The sequence below is a fragment of the Anopheles funestus genome, chromosome 3RL, assembly GCF_943734845.2.
Source record: "Anopheles funestus chromosome 3RL, idAnoFuneDA-416_04, whole genome shotgun sequence".
NCBI classification, from domain to species: domain Eukaryota; kingdom Metazoa; phylum Arthropoda; class Insecta; order Diptera; family Culicidae; genus Anopheles; species Anopheles funestus.
In genome coordinates, this window is record NC_064599.1 from 16,704,946 (window position 1) to 16,732,124 (window position 27,179).

At 40.8% G+C, this 27,179-nt stretch overlaps 1 protein-coding gene across 17 annotated transcripts in view; it reads right to left on the reverse strand.

Annotated features, from left to right (window-relative positions):
* Positions 1-24,984, reverse strand: part of LOC125770359 (uncharacterized) — a 42,276-nt gene extending 17,292 nt beyond the window's left edge. For 2 of the 17 annotated variants that reach the window (XM_049439837.1, XM_049439829.1), the window contains exons 1-6: positions 18,286-18,441; positions 16,547-17,032; positions 8,591-8,683; positions 8,311-8,528; positions 8,077-8,226; positions 7,759-7,845 (exon numbers count right to left, since the gene is read on the reverse strand). In XM_049439837.1, coding sequence (XP_049295794.1) covers positions 7,759-7,845; positions 8,077-8,226; positions 8,311-8,528; positions 8,591-8,683; positions 16,547-16,689 — 691 coding nt within the window. In that variant the 5' untranslated portion in view covers positions 16,690-17,032; positions 18,286-18,441. Of the gene's footprint in view, positions 1-3,277; positions 3,796-7,758; positions 7,846-8,076; positions 8,227-8,310; positions 8,529-8,590; positions 8,684-13,864; positions 14,948-16,546; positions 17,033-18,029; positions 18,173-18,224; positions 18,444-18,829; positions 20,116-21,426; positions 21,717-23,534; positions 24,310-24,347; positions 24,806-24,862 lie in introns of those variants that run through there. The other 15 variants (XM_049439840.1, XM_049439833.1, XM_049439832.1 and 12 more) reach the window with 15 other exon arrangements.
* Positions 24,985-27,179: the final 2,195 nt, after the last annotated feature.

The following is a 27,179-nucleotide window of genomic DNA, read 5'->3' on the forward strand; positions in this document are numbered from 1 at the left end:
GTGGGAGGTGGTTTAGAATAAAAGCGGAAGCAAACGGAAAGGTGGGAGTGTAATAGTTTCCCGCCCTGATGATCTGAAACGGTGGCTGGGCGAGCGTAATACGGGGCCACTAGATTATTGGAAAAGTTTCATTGCCATTCAAGTAGTGCTTATGGGAAAGCTCCCACCAAGCAAGTGGAAGCTTGAAGCAAGCGAAAAAAAAGTCAAGCAATGAAGAATAAACTGCGTGTGCGCGCTTAGGTTAGATTTCAATCGTTGCAGTCATGGCTGAAATCTGTTTTTCTCCTCCCCATCCCCATCCAACGTTCGATGATGATAGCAAAGAAGAGAGAGAGAGAGAGGGAAAAAACCCTCACAATAAGCTTCCTGTAATTTCCACACAAGTTCGCATTCGTTGTGATTCGTTTGAAGCAAAGATAAGGAAAGATTTCATTCGCTTCGACACTCGCTGATAAGATTAAATTTTGGTTTATTTACACTTGCTGCTGCCTATGACGACAGCTCTGTTGTGGTGGTGCCTTTTAATAAAATGTCACCCCCCCAAAAAGGTTTGATAAAACGCCGCAGTGTGGATTAGAAACGCTTAGGAACGGTGCTAGACAAGAGATTAAAGGATTTTACTTCTATTCGTTCGAGGGGAGGATTTGTGATACGGTTGTGCCAAAATATCTCTCTAGTTTAATGTAGAAGCTATATTTGTTACTTGAAAATTTAAAGCTCAATCTAATGAATGCGAAATGTTTGAAATGTATTAAGGAATTAAGTTACAGACCACAAAACATCACCATTCAACAGTGATGTTCATCCCAATTAATGCTAGCATTGTTTAAGAATCTTAAAGTCTTAAATGATTAAATAGAAAATGAAAAATGATGTTTTTCATCCATTTATTGTTTCGTAAAACACCGAACGTATACGCTTAGAAGCGGAAGCAGAAAAGCTGCTATAAATCAAACTTTCCCATCATGTCCATCTCTCGCGGCTTGTGAAAACGTACAAAAAAAATGATGATTTAATGCATTTCGTATTAATTCTATTCCATCGAGAAAACTTTTCACCTTCGTCGTGAATATTTCATGAAACGGTTCTTGTTTGGTGGGGTCAGACAAAAAAAAGAATGCACACATCTTTCGACTTGCTGCCGGTGTCGAGCAAAATCGTAAAAGCACACTTGAACCGAAAAATTAACCGCACTCGGTTTTGGGGCAGAAATTGCCTGCAAACACAGTGGCACACTGCACTTCCTTCCGGGCAGCGCAGGGTGGTAATAAAATGGTGCAAAATAATAACCAACCCACTAGCAAACACACATAAACAACAGCGGATAATGCGGAAAATTCATTGGAAGTGAATGGGACTTTTTCCGAAAACCAACTTCCCACCCCCCCAGAGAGGGAACTAACGATGGCCAAAAAAGCACGCACCCCGAACGAATATGTGTGTGTGTTTGCGTGGGCCAAAAAGCGAAAGGTTTAAAAGCCTTATACCAATATTAATGGGGTGTGATCGGTTAAATTGTTAATCAGGCTTAAAACGTGAGTGTTTGCGCGGAAATCAACAGTTTCCTCGAAGAAGAAACCACCAAACCTTCCCGGTACCGGCTACAAAAATGGATGCAATAATGTTTCAACAAATAAATAAATGCAAACATTGCGCACATCGTATCGACTGATAAGAGTGAAGATGGACGTCGACCATGATGATGATCCACCCATAGCTACGTTACTATCTGTACGTTTTATGATGACTTATTCATTTGGTGGTACGTTTCGATTTTTGGTTCGATTTCGGTTGCACTCGGTTGTAACTTTTCACCACTTTCCACATGGCTGGAAAGCCTACTGACCGGTCACTAATTGGGAATAATAAAGCGATCCTCGAAATGTGTCTAGCCGGGGGTTTTTCCTTTTGCCGAGCGTCAGGGATGATCCAACAAACGAAATGGATGTTACGATTGATACAGCTTTGGTGTGGAAATGTGTTTCCACTAATTTAAGCTTTTACTAAGCTGAATAAATTTTCTATGAAGAAAACAGTTTTCCTGTGTAAAAATGAAGGCAAACAGCCTAATAAAAGGTATTCTTTTCGGTCTTCAGTGAATTAAAAGTAGTTTTAAAGCTTTTAAGAATATACAATAAAATTGTTTTTATGAATGAAAAACTGTCCAAAATATAAATCAAAAATCATTTCACAAATAAAATAAATTAAACATCTTTAAAATACTAAAACAAAACTGAGCAGTATTCCGGAATAATTTGAGCAAAAAAGAGAAAGCTAAAATTAAATCAGAAAAGTACAAGATAAAAAGGCACAAATTAAATATCTGAGACATTATAATTTTTATTAAACTTCTGTAACTACAGTTAATCATTGTTTTATCAAGAAAACAAAAGTTTGAAATGTTGAAAGTACAGAGAACATAAAGATAAAATAAATTTCCCAGTGGTATTAATTATTAACACGCAACCAAAAGTGCATCTCGCACAATCAGGAAATAGCAAAATTCCTTGCAAAAATTTGCATCCAACACACCAGTTGAACCAGCTCGCGGTTGCAAAACCAAACTATCATCAAACCAACAACAAAAAAAAACAACCATTCCTGCCTGTCCAAAGTATTAAGGCGCCTTCTCCGTTATATCAACGCGATACCGAAACCACCACACAATCAATCAAAACACGGCAATCATTTCAATTTACGGCTACCAAACTTCTTTCCACCAGCAGCACTCCAGCAGCAGCAGCTACCGCGTTAGATGGGATTTATGATTTGGCCCACCCCTTTACATCGATAGCCGATGGAAACGCAAAGACGAAGGATTTATGATCCCGGTGCAATTTCGTACGCAATACGATGCAATGCGAAACTGTGAAGTGGAATCGATCGCGCTGTGGTAATCACGTTTGTCCCACACCGCGTATCGTGAGGAACCGGCCAAGCGCAAATTCGGTGGCAAATTCGATTTCACGCGCTAAGAGGACACTAAATCCTTCGCGATGTAACTGGGACACGTAGCTACGGTGTACGGATCGAGCATCCATCACAATCGGATAGCCAGCATTTTTTCTTCTTTTCTCTGGTAGAGACGTTCAGGACAGCTGGCATGTCTAGCTTTCGGTGGGTATGTAACGAATCGTTTCTCAAGAGCAATCATACTACTTTAGCGCTGGTAAGCCGTACCGGAAACACTAGGGGAATTAAAGCCGAAGACCAGAACCGAACACTTTTGAATGATACCATCGCCGGTGCTTTAACGTACACTGCTCTTATCTCATACCAATCACTGTAATCGCGTCCGACTTAGGGGTGATTTTGTTCCGACCGTACACACTATCAAGTCGCAGGTTAAGTGCAACACATGAATCTGGTGTGTATTGCTTTCGCTTCCTCCACCGCCCATTCCAGGTCACACTTGTAGTACACTCGCTTATCAGAACTTCCCCCTAAACAGGGGTTGATCCAAAAAAATTACTCCCGGTCACCCTGTTCCTCCTCCCCCGGCGGGCCAACACTTTGCCACTAGTGGAAACGATTAATAGCACTATTTCGCTTGTATGATCACAACGTGCATTCTCACAATCTCTCGGAGGGTGACGAAACACGAAACAAACAAAAAATACGCAAGCACACACTACATTATCGCGCGCCCAACTCTACCTTGTGCTGTTTGCCTTTCTTTACGGCCGATGTTCGAGTCGCGAACCGCGTCGACCGCCACCGTTATCGTGCGCGTCCCGTTTAAAAACTGAACCGACCCACGACAAGCGACCATCGGTGAACCCGCAACAGGTACCGCACGCGTGCACAGTGGTATCGGTGGTGGAACAAAATTTGTGCCTCGCAATATTTTGAGATACGCTTTTATGATCGCAATAATAGAAAACCAGGAAGGAAGGGATTGATGAAAGGGCTTTTTGTATTTTTTTCCTTCAACTTTCATTCGAAAATACAATTAGTGTATAAAGAGCTTCCACTTGAAATATTTGAGAAGCGCCTAAAGGTATGCAATGTTTGTGTCTTTAACGACTTTTTTATGATTGACAGAGTATTTGGACCGTTTGAAATATTTTTATTTAAAATTTAGGCAAATTAAATTAAAAAAGTCTTATCAAGGATTCTTCTATTTTAAGGTTTTTTACAAGCTTGGAACAGATAATATCATTTATACTTACAGAAGATCAAGTAAATAAATTAAGCTCCTTTTGGAAAATACTTCACATGGATGGAAATTTGTCCAATCTCTTTTTCCGCTGTGCAAAATCACAATCTCCTTCTCTTACTCTCTCGGTCGGTTAATCGGTCCGAAAAGATGCGTGACGTTGGCTCCGCGAAGGGTAAAAAACCGTTGGCGGGGGTTTGTTTGGGAGCTTCCACGGAACAAATACCTGATGGGGAGAGTTTTATTTCCCACCAGCATAAAAGAGCGTGTACGAAAGAGCATGAGAGTGCGAGAGCAGCCAGTGGAAGCTCGAATGGATTAGTCCTTGGTGGCGGAAATAGGCGCAATTTAAGCATTTACCAAAGCGCTCACTTGTCTGCGGCATTGGTGCAGTACGCGATACGATCATTTTTAGACACACTAGATAAGGTACACACTTAACACGTTGTTGTTGAGCGGCCAGTGAAGTTAAAAGTTTTTCGTGCAGACGTCACGTGCCGGCTTACTTGAAGCTGTTGCCCATAAATAGACAACACGTTTTGTCATTTCTCTCTTCTCTGGCCTGATGAGGTGATCAGGAAGGCTTTCAATCTTCAATCAACGTAACGCGCGACACGACCTTAAGAAGGCCAGCAAAAAGCGAAGGGAGATGACTGTTAACACATTTCCAGGCCGGTTCCTGTCTCTGCGGCTGTCATCTTTCCGTTCGGGGTTTTTGATTATGCAAAACGAACGCTGGGGGTAACTATGGGTAAATAAACAACCCTCCGATCGCGGGAAGGGATGAAAAGGTGACACGAAACTGAAGGAGGATCGCATGATTGCGCGGTACCGTTTGACACTTATCGACGAGCTTTGATCGACACGACGGTTAAGACGGAAGCGGGAATAAATATGGGAAATGGATGAATGGGGAATTATGCAATTAAGACACAGGTGATTGTTGACAAACCAGTGTGGTTATGTTTAAACATGTTTACCAACTGATTTGAGTGACAAAAAGAATCGTAGCCACTTCAAACACTGTAGTCAAAACCTTTAAGACATTTGTCTTATCAATTTGATTTGTAAATAATTTTTTGTTTTTCATACAGATTGTCTAGAAGCAAAAATTTGTTTGTCACCTTTCTATGGTAAATTCCACGTGATGACAGTGGCTTTCCGGTAAAACGGGGAGGGTAAATGAGGGGTTTGCGTGTTCTTTATAGCGCTTCAAAAATCTACTTATCATCGTTATCATCATTATTGTTTCTATCAGCACCAGCGCCAGGTACCGTTTATCAATCACAACCACTTACAGCACGCACCGAAAATAGCAAAAGCGTAGTTAGAAAAGATACTGACAGCGAGTAATGCTATTTCACGCAAATAATGATGCGCTTCCCTTGACGTTTTGCTACGTTATCAATCGATTGAAGGTGGATGAGCGGAACAAACATGAAGGTTTATTTTTTTGTGAAGTAGAAAAGGGAATCATTCCATCAAACTGGTGGGGGAGATGGAACCGCATAATGCCTGATGCGCCCATGAATTATCCGTCAGGTGAGATTGGAATTTGTGTGACAACACGTGAAGGAACTAAACCGAAGGGACAAAAGTGAGTGAATTGATAATGGAATCGATTTCCTATTTCTTTTTGTTTGTGACAACAATTGAATTGAAAATATCATTAGAAATTGAACTGAATACCCCGTTCGTATCGACGTCTAATTCTGAGTCGTTGTTCATCAAGAACAGGTTTTCACTGGAGGTGGATCTTCAAAACCACCACACCAAGCATCAAACAATGAAGAACTTGATTGGTATTGGGGTGATGGTCCCGGCGAACATATTTGCTAAAGTTTCTCCCGAATAATATACGCATGAGTCAGGCAGGTAAGACGACAAAAAGGAAGGATGAATAACCGTTGAAATTAATGCGAAACGTGATGCGTATGTTTTAAACGGACAAGTTAAATTTGAATCAGTCGATGATGATTCAGTATGTCTATTTTTGTGCTTTTTAAAGCTTGGTGTTTCAGCTTATGAGACATCGTTCTTTACTTGATTGGGATACATCCGTATACGTTTTTTTGTCGTTCATTGAAGTCAAACCAAAATGCCCAACAAAAAAAAAGGTGTTCCAGCCCATACTGACGTTGATAAAATGAGACTACTGTTTTAGCGGATTCTGACGCGAGCCACCGATCGTACGTGCTAACGTGACACGATGTGACACATATGCTCCCTGACCGTAATGATGGATTGTTTTCGAGTTTCGCGTTCACTGGTGTGAATGGGCAGATTCTCCACCAGTAGGCGCACCAGAAGGATGCCAAGTCATCTGCGAATACGCCGAGATACTTTACTGGACCGAGTGAACCAATTTAGTTGATAGAGAATGCCATTTTTTTTTGCTTTTGAACCGTGATGTTTTGGGTGGTGCAATTTTGAATTCCTATCTGACTACAGTGTGTCTAATAATTATAATTGACGATTTTTTATGTAGTATATTTACTTAAGAAAAGTTAAAAGATGAACAAAAGAATATGTGTACAACTCGTATTGTATTTTTATATAAATAAAAAAAAATGTTTTTACAAGGTTCTGCTACAAAAGTGAATAGATAAAGCTGAATAATTGTATCATATATTATACAATTCATAATGTTGCTCTTTAGTGCAAATTTTAAAAGAAATCCAAAACTTCTTTTTGAAATTGAATTTAAAAAAAAGTGTAATAGATCTACAGCACACACTGTACCGTCCATTCCGGCTGACCATCGCCCTTGTGTACGACAGTTTTAGAGCAGCTTCCTTCTATGTACGGAGAGGTGTGACACATTTTTGTAAAATGTAATTTATGATCACCCGGTTCGACGGGCGGAAGTGAACGGTACCGAAACGGAAAACATCGGATCGTTTGGGGATTCGCTTTCCAGCGCTGTAGACGCGTGCACACGTCGCTGGTCGAAGGTCATGGATAAGTTGCTGAGAAAATTAACCCCCCATCCCACCATTTCCTCTTCCCTTCCACACTGTTGCTCACCGTGTGGCCTCACTTTCGACCGAGCGAGAGTACCAACGTGAAACGTGAGGAGCGTAGGGCATATAAAGTAATCAATTATAACACCGGCGTTGCTTCCGGAGCGTAAACTCGGTTCGGCGTGTGTATGTGAATTGCACTCAAGTTCAAGCACACGCCGGGAACGATAGAAATCGTTTGCGCGTGGTGTAGTAAAGAGGGCTGAAAGTAGCCGGTAGAATATAATAAGCACGATAAGCATCGAAAATCGTGTACACCACCAAGGGCAGTGGGCAAAAAAGGTGAAGGGAAAATGATGCAAATTTGGACTAATAAGTTGCGTGCGAAATAGAATAAAAAGGAAGAGAGTAGCATAGAACACGTGAAGCTGCCATAACAGCGAAGGGTGTGCTGCATTGTGGTGCGTACATGCAATAAGAGTTCGAGCTCGACAGAAAGATAGACCATTGACATACAGCAGAAATCGGTGCAGTATACATAGAATCAGGCTACGGAGTGATCAGGTGAAGTGATCCGATCGTGTCAAGACTCTGTTGATTTACAACGGTTGACACTGGTTGACTGTTTCTTCTTACCCGACATTAGTGAGTGATGGATCGAGAGTTCAAGATTGTACAGACACCTGCTCAAACGTGTGTGGAACTTGCGAAAAAGTCTTATATCTGTAGGGTGAATCAAGAAAACATAAGTGTCTGATGTTCGAACGTTCGCCCCGATGAGAAGAAAAGCTCACCGGGCTTTTGGGGCGTGAATGTGTGATGGTTAGGCAATCCGCATTGCATTGGGGCCGAGCACAATTCGAGCTGCTCGAGCTGATTCGAGCAGTGTTGCTAGCGTGACGGTGTCGAGAGTGGGGTTTCTAATCGCCCCCCCCACCCCATTTCGGTACTTACAGCTTTCATGTTTCATTAGCTGCCCAACGGAAACATCGTCCAGTGGACCGTGCAGCATGGTCGACAGCAATTCCTCGATGAATTCTCGCACCTTAATACGCTGGTTAGCCGAAACCGTCGAGCTGGTCGTACTCCGCGCGTCATCAGTGTCTGGGAGTGAGAATCACATCAAGTACAGTCAAATAAAAATGCCCATTTTTACGAAATTAGAAAAGGGGAAATTGTGTTACTTACCCAAACCAAGCCCAAGTAGATTGGGTTCCTTCAGTTCCACCGGACCGGGTTGCTTTAGTCGGGCGGTTAACTGATTCAGCAACCATTCGCCCGCCTTTTGCTGGATTACGCGATTCGATTGACACCCGGTACATTCCCAGATACCGATCGATTCCACCCACTGGCAGCAGTTCTCGCCGCGGCAGACCAGTTTTTCGCAACCGCGGCATGTTGCGAAGCTGACGGTTGGGAAATGGTAGCAATCAGATGGGATTGCATTCGTTAAACCGAAAACACTTACCTGTCTGTACTTTCGAGCTCGATATTTACGTTACACATGTAACACTCTGCCGCATCAGGCTTCCGGGAAGAACGCCGTCGTTGGCTGAGTTTACTGTAAAGGGTATGAGAGCATTTGGGAAGATGAAAGTGTTTGTTCTATTTAATAAAAGGGATATACTAAAAAAATAAACTAAGTAAAAAGGATTAAAAATAGAGACAAACTAGAATGATAAATATTAATGAAACTAATCAATCGATTCTTACGCGGACACGTTAATTCTATTCAACTAATCTCATCGATTTATAGAGCAACATTTTTGATTTCAATATCCACTAATCCCCATCAGACTGAAAGAATTCATTTCCCATCAACTATGGGGTGACATTTCACTCCACAATCAACAAACTAACACCATACGTTGGAGTCAGTCAATTAATTAGACATGCATCGCTGGCAATTGCAACTCGGTGACGCCTTCCTGTGAACCGGTTCATTAATTCCTGGACGCATTAATTCTGTTCACATTCGACGATTAAGTCGCTCATCGATTTGTGTGTTCAGGCTATCGGAAAGTGCGTCAACTCTGCGTCGGATACAGTACGGAGCGAGAAATCGTCGTACAGTAGTGGAAAGCATCATTCAACAAATACTGCCTTCAACCACTGCCACCTTCGTGTGAGAATCACGAACCCATTCGGGGACATATGTATCGGGAGCTTATATCATCGAGCCATGCAGCCGTTTGGTTAACGCGGTCGAAGCGATGTAGCAACCTGTACCATATTGGCGTGACGAGGCTTTTTGCTGTATTAATGGTTGGTTTAAAGCTACTCAACATTAGGCAAATGTGTGGAAAGACAAACAAATGTAACAGCAAACAGAGATGGGATCATTATTTTGCAGATGATCTCACGAATGTCCTATAGATAAGCGATCGGATTAACACAATACAGTTATGAGATCTAGCATGGATACATATGGATGGATCGGACGCTTGAAGTCTTATCAACCATTTTTCCGTAAGGATTAAGTCTACCCAGAAGATCAGATCCATGTTAAGCAGGATAAATTTCGCATTTGGCGCCTGAAACAAATGACTTCAGTTCAATTGTAGTGAGTTGGACTTCATTATGAAAATTATGAACTTTTTGAAACAATGAAAAATGGTACATAAGAACATTGTATAGCTTTGTATGAGTGGTTAAGAAATATAGCGAATATAGGTTAAGAAATTATAGCGTTATTTCATCGCTTAGAGAAGTTTTCCTGAAGTTTTGAGAAAGTAACCTTAGGAAATGAAGAAGAAAAAACCTCTTCCAGCTGGTCGGTTCGTGTACTTCCTGAGCAAATCTTGCACCGTGAAAGATTAATTGATCGTAAAACAATTGTCTAGTGGATGTACGATATGCATGGACTATCAGTCCGTATCTTCATGCAAAGAAGATAACCGACGGTCCCTTTTCATCGAACGCATCAGTCAGCTGCATCGTGTTAGGAGGCAATTAATTTTCATCTATTAAACGAAGAGCCTTTCATTGCGATGTTCAAGGTTGTTATGTTTTTTTTAAAGCAAAGATCATTAATTACAGTGTTGCTACTAATTGTGTGTGAAGCAATTTAATTTTTTATCGATTAAGCTGTCCATAACGATAAATACTTGAAAATAAAAAAAGCGAAACTTATTAACCAGTTTCTGGACTATACAGTGAAATCGTTCAAGTTAAATAATAATTAACTTAAAAAAAAATAAAATATTATTCGTGTTCGATAATTAAACAATATGCAACACAAATGCTAAATAAAATAAAAGTCGTCACCAGATGCTTCAGTACCGCTGGCAAGGATAATTTTGCAAACTGCAGCATAATTCTTCCCCTTCACATCTTATGCTTCGCGACGTCGCGATTACGTAGTCATCTGAAGTAACATACAAACACACACACACATATGTCCATATATACTGCTGGGTCAATTTAAGGCATATGCAATACCTCATCGCTAAAACCGGCTGGTTGCATTTTACCCAGCTGATAAGTTGCTTTTACTTTCGATCACGTTCGCACCCCGTCGTGAGAGCGATGGAGATGAAGCACCGTCTCGGCAGCGACCGTTACGGTGGAGGTTACAGTTACAAGATTCCAAAACGCGCACCACACTGTTACCGTCATCGATCGGCGGGACAGGATCAGAGAACCGAAACCGAGCGCAGACAAACCGAACGACTGATCGAGCGCGAACGCGTTGACCAGTTTCAGTTGCTGCAGCACCACGAAACGTCGTTGACGTCGACGTTACCGTTATTGCTAGTGATCTTTCCAGTGGTAAAGTTAAGCTAACCTTTTTCCTCCGGATTGTCTGGACAAAAGAAAAGACAAAGAAGTTCCAAAGGAGAAAAAACAGGAACACATTTTTAATACAAGTCTATCGCACAAGGAATAAGAAAGTTAGTCAAACAAAAGTGTATTTAAACGTCTGAAGTTATGGACCTACTTTAAACCGTAGCTCGTGACGTTTAATTTCGTATGCAAATGAAGTTTGGACCGCTTGTTTTTTTTTGTTACAATTCCATTCTACTCGTTTGTCGGCTGGCAGGTTCAGTTGGTTTAGTGCGTGCGAGTGATAAGCGTTCCACAACAGTGTGGAAAGAGGTTGAAACGTTTGCTGTGGTGTGATAGCGGAAATGTGTAATTGACGCTCCCTCTATCAAGCAGTCTTTCACCACGGCGTCAGATTAGGTCAACCGACCAACCGAGCAACGATCAATTGTTCTTCTACGTACAATACCGTCGCGAGAAAGCAACAAGATGGTACTCTCCGTACTGATGGTCCAGACGTTGACCACACTGCTGGAACCTCCACCAGCGATAGGCGGCACCAAAGGTCTTTCGCAGACGGGACAATCACATCAACCGCAGGCCAACATAGCGGTGTTTATGTTTCTGTTTATGCTGTGTGCTGCTGAGGTTGTTTTTATCAAGCTGCTCGCCTTAACGTCCTTCGGAAGGGGTGATGTACTGACTACTGCTGCGACTACCAACAGTAATGCCACCAGTACTACCGCTACCCAAACATCAAGTACGATCACCGATCAACCCGCAGTAACCGTACAGTCTTCATCTCCAACTGATCAAGAGTGAAACAAAAATGCTGCTGTTTTTTTTTCTACAAATAAAAGTGATCACCTTGGAAGATGCTATCCTTGAGATGAGAGCGGACGAGTGAAATTTGGTGGATGTGAACGTGAAGCTTTACTCTTTACCTTTGGGGTCCAATTTTTCACAGTGCTGATGTGTGGCGAAGCAAAGCGCAAGAAGGCGCGATGGATCAGAAGTGTGAAGGACGTGTGTTGAAAGCAAGCATTAATGATTAGTTGTTATACAAGATTACAGAGGAAAGACGATGTGATGTTGATTTAGGGTTATTTATTCGTTAATTAACGTTTAGTTACATAAAATGAACTTTAGGGACTAAATTTTGTCTTAAATCTATGTTAAATCAGATTGAAAATTTGTTCTAAAAAAATGTAAAAATAAATTCCACAGCAAACAGTCTTATTTATGCAGTACACACTGTGACTATGTTATCATAAGCTGCAGCCAAACTCGTGCACTACATTCGAGAAAGCATCCAAACAATCATGTGCATTTGTGGTCGGTTTATTTCATTTAAGAATATCGTCCGGAATTGAGCAGGTTACCCCAGTACGCCAGTGCCCATCATCACAATAAACCGTTTAATCTATTGCCTCTATCATTCCAGAGTAAAATGTACAAAACAGGTTGGACTGGGAAATTGTACCGGTTATGCAATGATGTTTAGTATGTAGTTGCATGTGGTTGCATTTAGTCGTAGTCGCCATATTTGTGGGTTGTTAAATATGGCCGAAAATAGCGATTCAAAAAAGTGCAATTGATATTGTAAAATAGACAATTAGTTCGTAATAAGAGCTTAGATTGTACAAAACAAAAAAGTTTGTTGTCTAGTTAATTGTGCTGTGAGAGAATGCAACTAAAGGAACGGTTGTGAGAGAGTACGTGTTTGGAAAAAAAGCCTTGGCGACGGTTCAACCTTGAGGTGCTGTTTGCATCAGTAGACACTTAAAAACATGGTAAAGAAAATACAGTAGCGAATAAAATCAATTCCACCAGTGTTACGGCAAAACCGGTGACGAAAGGTGATGCATTTTGTGCAAAGTTGCGTGATAGCGGAGTGTAAATGGTAAATTAAGTGTTGATAGTTAATACAAAAACGTACTACTAATAAAGAGTTTCCATGTCGTAAATTTGTTGTGTTATTGTGTAAAGTACTTCTATCGAAACGAAAAGTTATACATAAATGTAAGTGTATGCAAATGTGTGAATAGATTAGACAACCAATAACGTTCGATCGTTTGCATTTAGCAGTTTTGCAATGGGATGGGAAACGATAAAGCAATTGAATTAATAAACAGCTGTTCTATTGGAAAAAACAGGTGACAAATTGATCAATGTTTCTTTACCCTTTGGAAGTATTGTTCCGATCAGATAAATCGAAATAAGTGAGCTCACCTAGCAGCACCATGACTGGTCAAACATTGATCAGGTTTAAATTTTTAACGCTTTCTACCATATTGAACCATCCCCATATTCGGGTTTCCCTTCTTTTCTCCTTCTTCCTTCCCCTTTCCTAAAGCGTCAAAGAATGTTTGGTAGCACTTGCAGTGTGTGTTTTACCGGTGGTCTACCAACTGGACAAACGAAATTGGTAAAAGTCCATTTCCGCTGCAATAATCTCTCGCCCCGAACGAACACTTTGGCAATGCCGTTGAACTTGGTACCTTATGGTAGACCGTTACCATGTGTTACTCGATCGGCATTGACTATAACCACGGGACGGATGTAGTCGTCTCGGGCAAAATGCTAATGAAGTGTGGTAATTGATAGGTGCTTCCGTTTCGCTAGCCCTAGCGTCGAGCGTAGAGAATAAGATCGAGCAAATGGTTTTGTGTTTTCTGGGGTGTGTATGAAAGTTTTGTAACATTTTTTTTAAAACTATTTTTAATTTGTTTTTCCATTAATTTGTTTGTTTAAAATCGTAACGATGAGCTCATTTATGTATTTGTTGTTGTTTTTAAAATACAAAATAAAAAAGACTTTTTCAGAAAAAAAATCGACTAATAACGTATTAATTTTATCTTTTAAATAATCTGCAGCAATTTGATAAACTGTTGAACAACGACATTTTACACTTATTCACACACAAAAATAAATCTAAAAATAAAATAAAAAGTTACAAGCTGTTACGTCTACCTACATTTTTAAACCACTACCAAACAAACGATGATGAACAATGATCTACAAGCCAAAGCAAGCCCCCAAAAAAACGCTACAACAAACGATAATAAGCGACACGAACAGATACGCTGTGTTTGTTCACTTCACTAAATTTTAACTTAAATTCACCGTTTCTACTGTACAATTCACCCGTATATTAATTTTGCAAAAAACAAGCAACTGGTAACTGGATTCGAAACTTTTGTTTTACATAAAACGGCTTACATCAGCAAAGCGAAATTGAGAACACCTTTCGAACACATTATTCATCACATCATTTCCAACTTATTTTTATACAACTTTTACTTATAACACTGGTTTATATTTTTGTAAAGAGACGCTTCCTAAACTTCTATTTTTTCCCCTTTCAAAAGGAACCGCTTCACTACCACCATCACATGGAGTACAAATTTATCTCAACTATATTTGCATACTTTTTTCATCATTCACTGTAAACTTGTACAAATATTTTCACACCTGCCCGTACCGGAAGGGCTTGGTTTTTTATTAAAAGATCGCTTAAATTTAATTGCTGCCCCGTACCACACAGCAGAAGCCACACGTCTGTAACGAACACTAACCGGAGACTGCCTGTGGCTGTTCGGAAGTATAAGCGACGAACCTGTGTCTTGTTCATCCCATCCATGGCGTTACCTATCCTGCTTTAACGTTCGCATTTTCCCTACTTCCCCTAGCCAGGTGTGCGTTTCTTTTTTTTTTACATCTCCGTTTCCATCATATGGCCACACTCTGCGGGGACGGCGCTTTTCCTTTTCCTCAACATATCATTTTCTCTTTCCATCCTACGCATCATTCGTTTGTGTGTAGGTGGTTCCGGATTCGGAAGAAGGGAACGGGTTTACCATCACGACGACATGCACATATCGTGCGTTAACAGTTCTTGTATCCTTCCTCTACACTTGGCCACAAACAATCCATCCCAAGCATTGTTAGAACAAATGAGTGGAATGGTAGAGGGTGAATGGTAGGAAAATGGTGTTTGTACTTTTTTCTTTTTTTTTTCAAACACATGCATCACACAGTCTGTTTGGTTGTGCAGCCGCAATACACGATCGTACTGCGATCGGACGCGTGCGATCGTTACTTCCTGTGCTGGTTTCGGTGTGGTCGTCTACCTTCCACCGGAACAGAATGATCACAAAGCGAAAAGTCTAACAAGCGATCGTCTGTGTTCGCTTTGTTACCGTTCGCTACTGGATTTACAAACATCGGAATTATTTAGTTAAAATATCTTTTATATTAAGAAAATATTAATTATTTTGCGGGTGATAAACAAAAATTAGAACTATTCGGAAAACTAAGAAATAGGTCATTTTTTCTTCAAAGTAAGCGCACGTGAACACCTTCATGCAGGTGAACGCAAGCGTGTCGTGTTGCATACTTTCTCATGCTTCTCTCTTAGTACGAAACGAACCGATCGGTAATATACATTGATACGCAATGTTGCCGGTAAAAAGAATTCAACAAGGGGTTGCACCAAAGCAAAAAGAAAGGGGGTTGAAAATACACATCCACCACGCTGCTACTCGCTTTCAAACGGTCAGCTGCTGCCATGTGTGACGAATACGCACACAGCTGTACGAATACGCACCAAACCCCCTACACTCACACGCCTATTTGAGACTTGGGCTTTGGCCGTTAGGTTTTACTTCCGCTTTTCTACGCTGAGTTTTGTGTTGATCATTGTTTTGCTTAAATTATTGCGTTACACACTACCACCAAAGCAAAGTGGAGAGGGTCAAGTGTACTTTATTCTTGTTTCGGTATGGATTTTGTTTATTGTGCAGAACAAAACATAAGTGTAACAGTCGAAAAACGAAGCCATTGCGCTGGCAGTCGGTGAAGGTCATGGTTGTTTTTTCGGTTCCGAAATTTTATGATGGAAGCGACGAGAGGATGATCTCCAGTGGAGTAGCTTTTGCGGTTACCGAGGTAAGATGGCACGTGACGCAAATATGTGTAGCATAGTAGGTGACAATTGAAGGTCTATCAATCTACATGGGAATGTGATTTTACTTTTGAAAACATAAAATGGCTCTTTGTTGTGATTTTATTCACAATTTATCGGTGAAAATAAAGATTAAAACGTTCAAATATTATCTATGTACATTTTATAAAATTATAATATATAATTGAACTATTCATCATTTTTGATAACAGTTGAGCAATAAAATATATCAATACGGCCAGGCCGTTCTGCCTGAATAATAAAAAAACAATAAAATATTTTTTAATCTTCTTAACTAACAGTAACTGCAACAAGACTCTTTTTTTAAATATCAATTGAATTAAAATGTTTTTCGATACTTCAAACAATTGTTGTTTATCAAAATTAGGTCAACTGTCTAGCTAAACTACCAGTTTTATTTCTTTTATTTAACACTTTCAACAATGAGAAACAGCGAATGATGGAAAATGAAAAATTTTTAACATAATTTACCACCCGTCAAAAATATTCCCCGAAGTAAATAAAAGCGTGTAAAAACCCGAACAATGCAGACCATCTCTATCGGTGGTTAATGGTTAATGATTATTTTTTCTGCACCATTTCATAACTGCACCAACTGCACAATGCACGGGTTGCATTAAGCTAAAGTAAAACTGCATTAAGATACTGATCCCCAACTGGGATGAAGCATACCTGCGCAACAATCGGTGACTTTGGGTAACGAGAAAGATGCTACCGGCGATACCGATCAGCAACGTCATCCCCACGCCCGGTGTCAACTTCATCGTTGACCCTGGCAGCCCCGGACCGCTGAGAAACAGATCGCCCGGTAGCATGCCAACGGTGAGCGGTGAGTTGTATGGCAGTCCGTTGGAATGGTTTACGCGTCGTATCTATTGCACAGGATTAATTTCACCTTCACTTCTAGTCTCCCAAACACTTGAGTCGTCTTAAATCCACCAGATGCACGGGTTTTGTGGCATGCTATCGGAACCATCACCATTCCATCGTTCCCGTATGAGTATGGGAAAATTCCCAAATACACCACATATCATCACTTTCACATTAATCGTCCATTTTGCAGTGTTTTGCTATTTTTTGTCCACTTGCTGGATATTTTAGATGCGATTAATTTTTTGTATTTATTTAACCATAAAAAACAGCTCTCATAAAATGCTACTGTAAGAAAAACAAGGGAATTGCCAAAATGAAGCTGTCATCAGGAAGGTTTGAAAAAACAAATCTTGAACAGTGAGTTGGATAAATTACATTTCACACTGACTTGCACTCTTTGGCTGATCGCTATCGAACAGCTTGCAACAACACTCACACGCTTTAATTAAAACATTACTGCTTACACCACCAATCACAATGGATTTCATCGCGGTTTTTGTTTAGTTTCATCTGATTTTTTTTTGTTTTAATTGACCGACTTAATTCTATTACCGTGCCCCTCCTTCTATATCTCTGATCGCGCTTTCACAATAGGTTGCGATGACAAAGTTTTCTTCAATTTCCCACCATATTATGGAGGCCTTTAGTTGAAATTAATTTGTCTTGAGAAGCGTTCGTGTGTTTACGTATGAAACCTCATTCGAAACAGTAGATATAATTCTAACAAAAATATTATTGATATAAGTTTTGCTGCAATTTCACTGCACATTGCATTTAAGTGCATAAAAATAAAATCGAATTCCGAAAGCAATTTGTTGATAGATACTGTAATCCATTTATCAATGCGATAAGACATTATCGTCAATCGCGTCCTCATGATGTCATGCTTTGAAGAACCATAAAAATGCATTCGAAGGGGCAGGTTTGTTATCAGTTTATTTTTTATTTTATTTTTCATCGGATAAAGAATTTTTTTATCGAAAAAAGTGGGACAAAAAGCCGGATTTTAGTAAAGATTTCGAGTAATTAATGGACTGATACGTCTTCTAAAAATATCTCAAACTTCAAATGTTCTTCATGATAAGTTCGATTCCAGTGTTTTTAGTGCGTGAAGAATTGCGTTAAATTGTGACATCTGCAAATAACTCTCAGTACAGCAAAATGCCATCTTTATCATCACGCTTCTCCGAGTACTCTATGCGGTCTCATCTTCTGCCCTCATTTCAATGATAACACCAATCCACACACTCAACCAGCAGGATGGCACGTGATATTTGCTCACTTTATGCACAACGGTTCGGGCCGTACGGTTGTAGGTAAAACGCCTACGCAAACTAGTGATAACAGGATGGTTGGAATTACTTCATCCAACATTGAAGATCACATGATATATTCAAGGTTGATTAAGTTTTGGTGAGGTGAGAAGATCACATAATAAATTTAGGATTGTTATTCGCAAACGAACTATTTGTCACACTTTATAGATATCACCAAACTGCACTATTCTGGACATAAAGAATTGTTGACCGAATTCGTACTTTTCGGGTTCGTTTTGCTAAGGGTCTTGCACCTGAAACCATTCACGACGTCCACTAAAAAACCGTGCCCACTGTCGACTGGTCCGCACCTAGGGCACGTAGCGCAACTCCCAAACCGTTCGCTGGAAGTCGTTCAATGTCCTCGTTGGAACGCTTCAGTCCCCTAGCCACAACAAGCTCAAGTATCTCGCATCACCTGCGCTTATCTTGCGATGTTCGTGATTGCACATTATCACCAACAACCTTTCCCAAACACACACGAACACCACAACGGGGAGTATGTGGGGCTACAATTTGAACCGCATAGCGTCATACATCTCTCACCACCCCACCCAATTCAAGGGTGGCAAGGAGAACGTTTCATTGAAGCACAAAGTTACTAATTAGTTCCGCACACAAATTATCACTTCGGCGAACAACAGCATTAGCACCGCTTGCATTCGCTTTTGCACTATTTGTCTGGGTGACTTTTATCATGGGGGGAAATATATGTTTGCACCGAAACGCGTCGAAACCCGTTTATTTTAACCCGATACGGACCAACCTTTTCACGTCGATCGGAACACGGAGACTGCGAAGAGATGTTGCTACCGAATACCGTTTCACTGCATGATTTAAGTCAACCGGCTTCGGGTTGGGAAAACGGTCGCCTGTCTGTCGACCGATTGTTTTGGCTGATCTTACTCGATCGGTCATGAGATCGGAGTGTGTTTTTTGTTTGTTATTTGTTTTTGGTGAGCAGCTTTTACTTCTGTGACACCCATTCGCTTTCTCACGTGCTCACATCTATTTATCCCCGCGCGATGAAACGTGAGCCCAACGACAGGTGTGCTCAGGTTAGGGGTAAATAGATTGCGTCAACCAATTTCTTCTGTATTAATTCCTTTCCGTTTTGCCCTTCGCTGTCACTGTCAACGGTGTGGTTTTGGGGCGTTTTTTGATTGAACTGTTTATGTGCTAAGAGATGTGCCATAAATGTACCCTTTTTTATCGTTCTCTTTCTCTCCCTTTAAAGCTCACCTCGAAAATAGCATATTAATGTGGCAAACAGTGGCTACCTTGTTGAAAATATGCAGACAAAACACACCGTTGTCCCATTCGGAAATGCCATTCAAACGTATTCGAGCAGTTCCAATTTCGCTTTTAATTGGGATTGGAAATGAGCGAAAGTGGACGATCGGTGGTCCACGGTGGACGACACGCCCGGTGGGATGGGGTGAGATTTTGGAACATTGAATGTGTTGCGTGTGGCGGACCGATTCGAATGTAAAAGGATCAGCAATTGGAAGAAATGGAGCTTGTCGAACATTGATAACTAGTGCCACGGGTTGTAGCATGGGGTGTGATGGTTGTCAGGAACGGTAGCAGCATAACTTTTGATCTCATTCACTACATAACTCATAAACGTATGGAGAAATGTACATTTGTTTCAGCTTTGTTTCACTGGTTCAACAACTGCCCATCGGGTGGGTAAAACCAGACCAAAGAGTAAATGAATTGTACGCGTGTGTTGTTGCTTTTCCTCTACTTGCTTTCGTTATGCTAGCACGCCTCAGGCAATTGTCAGGTAAGGGATGGAATTTGATTGGTTTGTATCATTGAGTTATCGGTGGGTTTGGATAGAAATGTTCCAACGTGTAATTAAGAGCTATATCTTAAGGTGTTGATTGCTGCGTAGGAAAGGGAAACATGCCAGTGATAAAGATATCAACGTTTAGGGTCTCGAAAATAGTAGATAATGAGTTTAAATAATGCCAAGAGAAGCATTTTCTACACTAAGTACCGATTTGCTACAATAATAAGTTATCTTTTTTTATGTTCAGTCTAGCATGACAATAAAATATTGTTGGTAGAAGAAACTAAATAATATATCAATCAAACATATTTTTTATTTGGTACAGATCAACAGCACAAAAGTTTAAATTTTTTGAATAAAATATAATTAACTTGTATACGGTTTTTTACGAAATTATATGAATTGGTGATACATTTGGTGATATAAATAAAATAATCAATCCATAACATAATCAATGCGACTTTCTACCAATTTGTGTTATTGAAAATCGTTTGTTCGATGTAATCTTGAATATTATTCATTAATTTGGGGATTAATAGGAGTATTAATAGTAAGATCAATGTAACTTAATTTCTAATTTAGGGAGTTTTTTTGTAATAAAACAGATTATGATTCTTTTGTGCTTTGTTATGACGTATATTATAAATAGACCTAAATTAATTAACCGACTACGAACTTCAAGTCCAGGGAGTTATTATATCGCAACCATGACCTACTCTTAAGCCATAAAGCAAAAGAAGAATATAAATTAAGAAGAGAATAATAGCAAAATCTTTAGTGCACGACTTAACAATAAGCTCGTTTCGAGGTAATATCTCAGCTGTTCTCATACTTGTTTGGAATGAGTTATCCGGTTTTGAGTTAGAGGTCAGCTGATAGACATTGTTAGGTAATAATGCTGCATAAAAGAGCTGACGGAAATGACGAACCCACAATATTAAAATTCCCCTTCAAGCAAACAAATCATTTGAATAATTCACTTCTCTCCATATTGTCGCTAAATAATATGAAATTAAACTTGAAAGATAGCTTCCATTTCTATATCACCTCTCCAAATCGACTTGTGAGAAGCTTAAAATACTCAAGAAAATCTTTCCATGGTGCATTAAACGAACTGGGTACGCTTAAGTACCGTCGTCAAACCGGAACTCCATCAACCGTTGCGACGGAAGTCACGATTTGACCAGAAGCTCATAAATCTTCTTTACCATCTCTTGTCACTTGACCTGGCTTCGTTCGCATCGCATAAATCGATAAATGCAGCCGGAACATGCAAAATGCCCCTTTTGAAGCAGGATCCGAATGTGGTTTCATCAACGATGCTACCATGAAAGATGCAAAACTGATGATGGTGGTGGTGATCGAAAATCCAGCGAGTGAATCTGGCAAGTTTTTTTTTTTGAGTTTTTGCTCGCAAAAACTCACAAGCGACAATTTCCCAAACGACGATGATATAAAGTTTGAAATGGGATTTTTTTTGTATGTGTGCGTGTGTCTTCAGTCTTCGCATGTAGAGCATAAGAAAAAAAACGCCTCATAAAGGGAAATAAATGTTTTTCACCTACCTTAGCTTTTCCCGGCGCCGCTCATAGTTTGGCTGTTCGGCGGTCAGCTTCTCCAGTATCAGCCTGTACTGGCGCAGTTTATCACTGAAGTTGGACAGTTCGATTAGCATTTTTTTTTTCGTTCGATCGTGGTAGCGTAGTTTCGTCTCAACGCGGTTCCTACTGGTACGAGATGATCCGGTCCGTTGCGTTGTTTAAACCACAAAAAATGTCCGAACTGTGCGTGGATTGTATGCATACGACACTTTTCACTGCGCTTCTGTACGGGAAATTCATTTTTCCTTTGGTGACTGGAAGAAATGAAGTGCGTGAAGACAACGTTTTCACGCGAGAGTGTATTATGAATAAATTAATGCCGCTTTTTGGTTGCTTCTACGCAACGTTGCGCCTAAAGGTATGCAATATTGATCGTGCAGGGTGCAGGGTGCAGATTCAGTGAAGTGAACGATATTCCGAGATTTTTTTTTAAAAGCTGTCTAACTTTAATGTTTAGAACCATTTATAGTTATTTTTTAAACTTAAGACAACACTTTTTATTCCACATAGTGCATAACTTCAGGCGAATTGACTGAAAATTTTTTATCGAACGATATTTTCAAAACGATCGCACAAACAAAGCTGCATGAATATCATAATCCTATTATTTGTTGGCATAGCTCACGATTATTCAAAAATACCTAACAAATTTCCATTACTTCACTTATACAATAGATAAAAAAAGTCGTAAGAATTCAAAGCTTAATAAAGCATGAATAAGTCATAACACTATTCACTTAACAAGTCGATCAATTCCATTCTTTCCATTTTTGTCACAAAGTTACATTTTCTTTGTTCTCACATTATATCTCTTTTTGTTACACATTGAACATTGAACATTGTTTCACTGACTTATCATATCGCCTATGCACATAACCCTAAAAAAAGCACACACAAACAGTAAACTTGTTCTGTTTAAACAATGTTAACAGCACTTTTTTTCCATCGTATATCTTCTCCCTTTAAAGAAACTCCATTGATCAGCTGTCACTGTTGAGCATTCTTCCACGCAACGCACCACAAGCGAATGACCGCGTAATGGAGGTGTAATAAACCTCCCCAACAGGGACACACATTCAAATTGAAGACCCCATGCACCGCCTTACTGCCGAAATTAAACACCGATGCGATCACGTCAAGCGTTGGGCATTAACTACTCGATACCTTTGGCGTGGTGCGTGCAACGCTGGAACATTAGTGGAACTTCATCCAATTTAAAGTTTTCACTATTCTCACTGCTCACATCGCCCACTGCTAGTGTTGCCACTGCTCCCGGTCGGTTCTTCCCGGCCCGGATTCTACCAAAAGCCAATTCCATGGATTCCGATCCGCATTTGCTGAATGCATCCGACCCAGGGACGACGATTAGCAATTTTCTCACGTTTTCGTCACGAGCATGAAAAATGGGAGCTGCTAAACATCGCCACACTGCCACGATTGTAGGGGTGGTTGTAGAGTTAACGGAAAAAAAACGTTAAAGAAGACACCGCCAGTTGCAAAACGTAAAACGTTCGAGTTAAATATAAAAGAAATCGCAATGAAAAATCTATCTGATTTTATTATTTTTTCCTCTGTTTTTTTTTCGCAAAGCGGTGGCACACGACACACTGGGCGTAAAATGCTCGCGGCTAACGAAAGAAACGAAGACACCAACCTTAAATGCAATAATGAGCCATAGTAAAGGAGCTGACCGGCCACCATTCATTATTACCCACGGGGCCTCATGGACAAATTGCACCCAATGGGGGATGCACACGGGTGCCCAATGGGGGGGGGGGGGGGGGTTGAAGGTGGTTATGCGGGCGGAGGGATGATGGTGGCCTTGCGGGTGAATTTTCCAAGCCTCCCATTTGTTTTTTGCCACCGCCAAACCAGAACGGTACGAGATGATCGAGATCTCTCACTGGCGGTCTACGGGGGTCACAACCTTCACAGCGGTGTTTCGTTTTAAGCGCACGAGAAATGTCCGACATTTGGGTGCCCTCCCACTGTCATCGAAGAGCCGTTACGTGGTGAAGTTCACTTGGGAAAAAAGTGGAACATTTTCAAAAAAAAAAAAAACAAGCACACACCCCGATCCTATCACCAATTGCACTGTCAGCATTCACATCACAACACGGGAGCTTTTTTTTCCTGTGTATTTGGAACAATCTCCTTTCGGGGGAAGATTTCCAATGCTAGAAGCTCGCTGTAGGTAATGAGCAAGCGTGTAACTTCCGTACTTTATCACTGTGTGGAATACGTTTGATGAATGCCGGTGTTGGAGGTTTTATCGAACGAGATACAAACACACACGCTGCACTAAGAATTCCACACGGAAGTGTAGATAGTTCGCCGTGAGAAGTAACGCTAGCAGCTTACTATGTCGGCACGACGTTTATCTTTGACAGCTGTCTGCACGTTCGTCTTTATCTTTGCTTGTCGCGATCACTGCACACTCACGCACTCCGAAGTGACACAGGTTTTTGCTTGTGTTATGTTCTGCTTATCATGTTGCGTACAGCAATAGCTACATATTTGCTGGTTTCGTAAACATACGCAAACGGTGAGCAGATTTACACCATCCCGTTCAAGGTTATTACTGGGAGATTGATCACTATCCAAGATTGATCCATGGTTTTCGCTAATTGATCGATAATTTTACGATTGTCGTGCAGACACATAACGCAAGAAGCGGGTGAACTTATCACTAACATCAACGAAAGGCGCACACATCGTCATAACTGGGTGTTACATCAAACTCTTGTTTCACTCCTGTCACTTGTTCGTTAAGTGAACACTTTCGCCATGTGGCGGCACTCGATCTATATACCAATCATGCAAGCACATTTTTTTCCTTTTATTAGTACACCATCATTTTTGGCAAAATCTTTTCGTTTGTTTACCTTTTCCTTAACACTTTCACGCTCGGCGAACTGTTACACTGGCCGTTTCCGTACCGATGTTCGTGTTTCACGGTTTCCGAAACACTCGCGACGAAACAGACCCCTGTCAATTCGCTCGAAATTCGCGTCAGCACCGGCGTACTACCGGACAGCTTCTGACCTACGAGTTGCGTTTGTCCGTCTTTTCCAATTTTCACGCAGGCACTGTTTACAACCGGAGCGGCAGTGGGAGATCTTTTTTAGTTTTCGCCGCGGGGGAGGGCGGGAGACCTGGTGACCACCAAGGTGGAATCAAGCAGGGGTCTTATTAAAGTTTGGTTGCCAAAAATGATGGCAGTTTGGGAAGCGAGTGTGCGAGAAAGAGAGAACGGTTTTTTTTGACTCTTCTCTGTTCCTGTATGTGTTCACTTTGCAGGCTGTTGCTAAAAATGGAAGAAGATCCGTGTTGTGGTGCGTTTTTTTTCTAGTGTTGTTAAAAGATAACAGCAACAACACTACCAGCAGCAAAGGCCTACCTTCCAGCAGCAGCTTCGGTTCGCTTGTGAACGTGAATGCAAACAAGACAAATGAACCGTTTTGCCGTTTGGTCGATGACGCCCGTTAAACAGCCACCGCCTGATAGAATGGAGAAATGAGAAATCTACAAGCACATACCCATACCCGCCATTAGTACATTCCCGAGCAATTAGGCAAAGGTCTAACATTTGCCGTGTACGATTGGTAGGGGCTCCTTCTTTCCATGCCCTTCCACTACTGCCCAGCGCTCAGTATTGTTTCAGCATGGTCACGGCCGCTTACTGCTGTTGCTGCTGTTGCGGCTGTAAAGCATGTAGTTAATCATGTACGTGTGTTGTACGAGTACCGACCCGCACCGAACCACCTCGTCCAGCTTTCCCATGCACATGCTGTGCAAATAAGATGAAGCTTTTCATCTCGACTCGACGGCTATCCGTGAGTCTGTAGTAGTAGGTTAATAGTATACGCGTGTTATTAGATTAGCCGTGCTCTGTTTTGCTGGTGGTGATGTTGTTGTTTACGCACTGTATGGGAAAGCACACACTCTCAGGTGCAAACATCTCCACCATGTGGAGACACTTAACCGACTTTTCCAGTCGATCGATGACGTGATCAGTTTTTAAAGATGATACACGTAAAGGAAAGGCAAGGAAAATGGTGTCAAAAAAAGTAGCGTGAAAGTGAATTGTAAATTATTTGAAGGAGGATTTTGATTTTAGGTTACGTCAGGTGTCTTCTTTTGGTGGGTTCAAAGATGCCCTTCAGTGAAGGTAGTTCGAACGGTACTGTTAGTTAATAAGGTTCACAAAAAGATGATCGTGTCTAGTTGTAGTTGTGAGTGCGTCTCAAAAAAAAAGTCTCAAAATAATTCATTTACAAGAATAAGTAATCATTAAGCAACAACTATTGTCTTAATAATTCCTCAATAAAGTTGGTCGTAACAGCAATTATGTTCTTCTCGATCTGTAACTTATTTCATTACAACATTTCAAAAAAAAAGAAGGTCAATCATTTTCTTCATCCCCCCCCCCCCCCCCCCTTTTTGGCTCAGAATTAAATTCCAATTAAACATTCCGTACAATTAAAAACTCCGTAGTAGTACAAATGAAAACACAGCCGACAGCAAAATCCGCAAATGAAATTCCTGCATTCATAAACTATTAACTTTACAACGGTCGGCATTAAAGAGCGGGTGAAAAATTAAATCAAAAGCTCGGTACATCATCATTATCATCGTGTTTTGCACCCTTCGTTCCAGCATTCAGGCAAACACTAACGATAGGGCACTCGGCGACACATTGTGTTGTCTCCACCTTAGCCACGGTGATCTGATGCTGATGCCGTTCCGTTGTAGTTCATCTCGCTGGTGGTTGGAAAAGTGTGATGTGACGTGAGAAAATAAATTGCCCAAAGGAAGGGAAGGAGAAGATCATCGCTAGAGGTGGGAGATTCAATTACAATGGTGATGGAGGATTGGAAGAAAAAAAAAAGGCGAACGCAAATTAGACTTACCAGCTTGAAATAACGGGTGAGATGAAAGGGTGACAAAGAAGGAACTATAAATTCTGATAAGCGCAAATGATAGCACATTTTTACTGCCCTTTTTTTCCTAACCCACACCGATTGGTCCGCGCACACGTTTGTTCGCTCTAATCTTGAACTACAAATCAATCTTTGCCATGATTATGAGGTAGAGATGAATGGGAAGACCCTACCAGTTTTTCGTATCCGTTTCAGTCTCGGTGCGTGTGTAAAGTGAGGCTTCACTGTCCGCTAATAAAGCTCTCTTACTGACAGCCATTTCTGTTCCACAATTGATGCGCGGCTTCCAAATGAAACGGTTACCCTAAAGTGGGTGGTTATGCTAGCCGCAAAGGGTTACAGCATATACAACGAAACGGAGGAGGGAGGGTGAGATGGAAAATGCCAACTAAAGTGAACTAATTGCCTACGCTGGAACGCACGGTAGCGGTGTAGCAGCGATTTTTCTTTCATCTTCAAATGACGTTCACCTGTTTTTCTTTCGAACTTCGAGATGGAAAAGGGGTTTTTTTCTATTTCACAGCGAGGGTGGCTTTAAACAGCGATGTGACACATGCTTACGCAAAAGTTAAACTCACTCAACCATCCATCCATTGGTGGACACTTCCTACAGCCGGGTACTATGGAATTTGTGGCATTTGGGTTTTTTTTCTGATTTAATCCTACAATAAGGCAATAGGTAGTTAATTTATGAGCGACCTATAGTTATCGTTCGCTTTCTATTTGACATTAAAAATCACATAAATATGGAATAAATTAATAACTGCATACGGT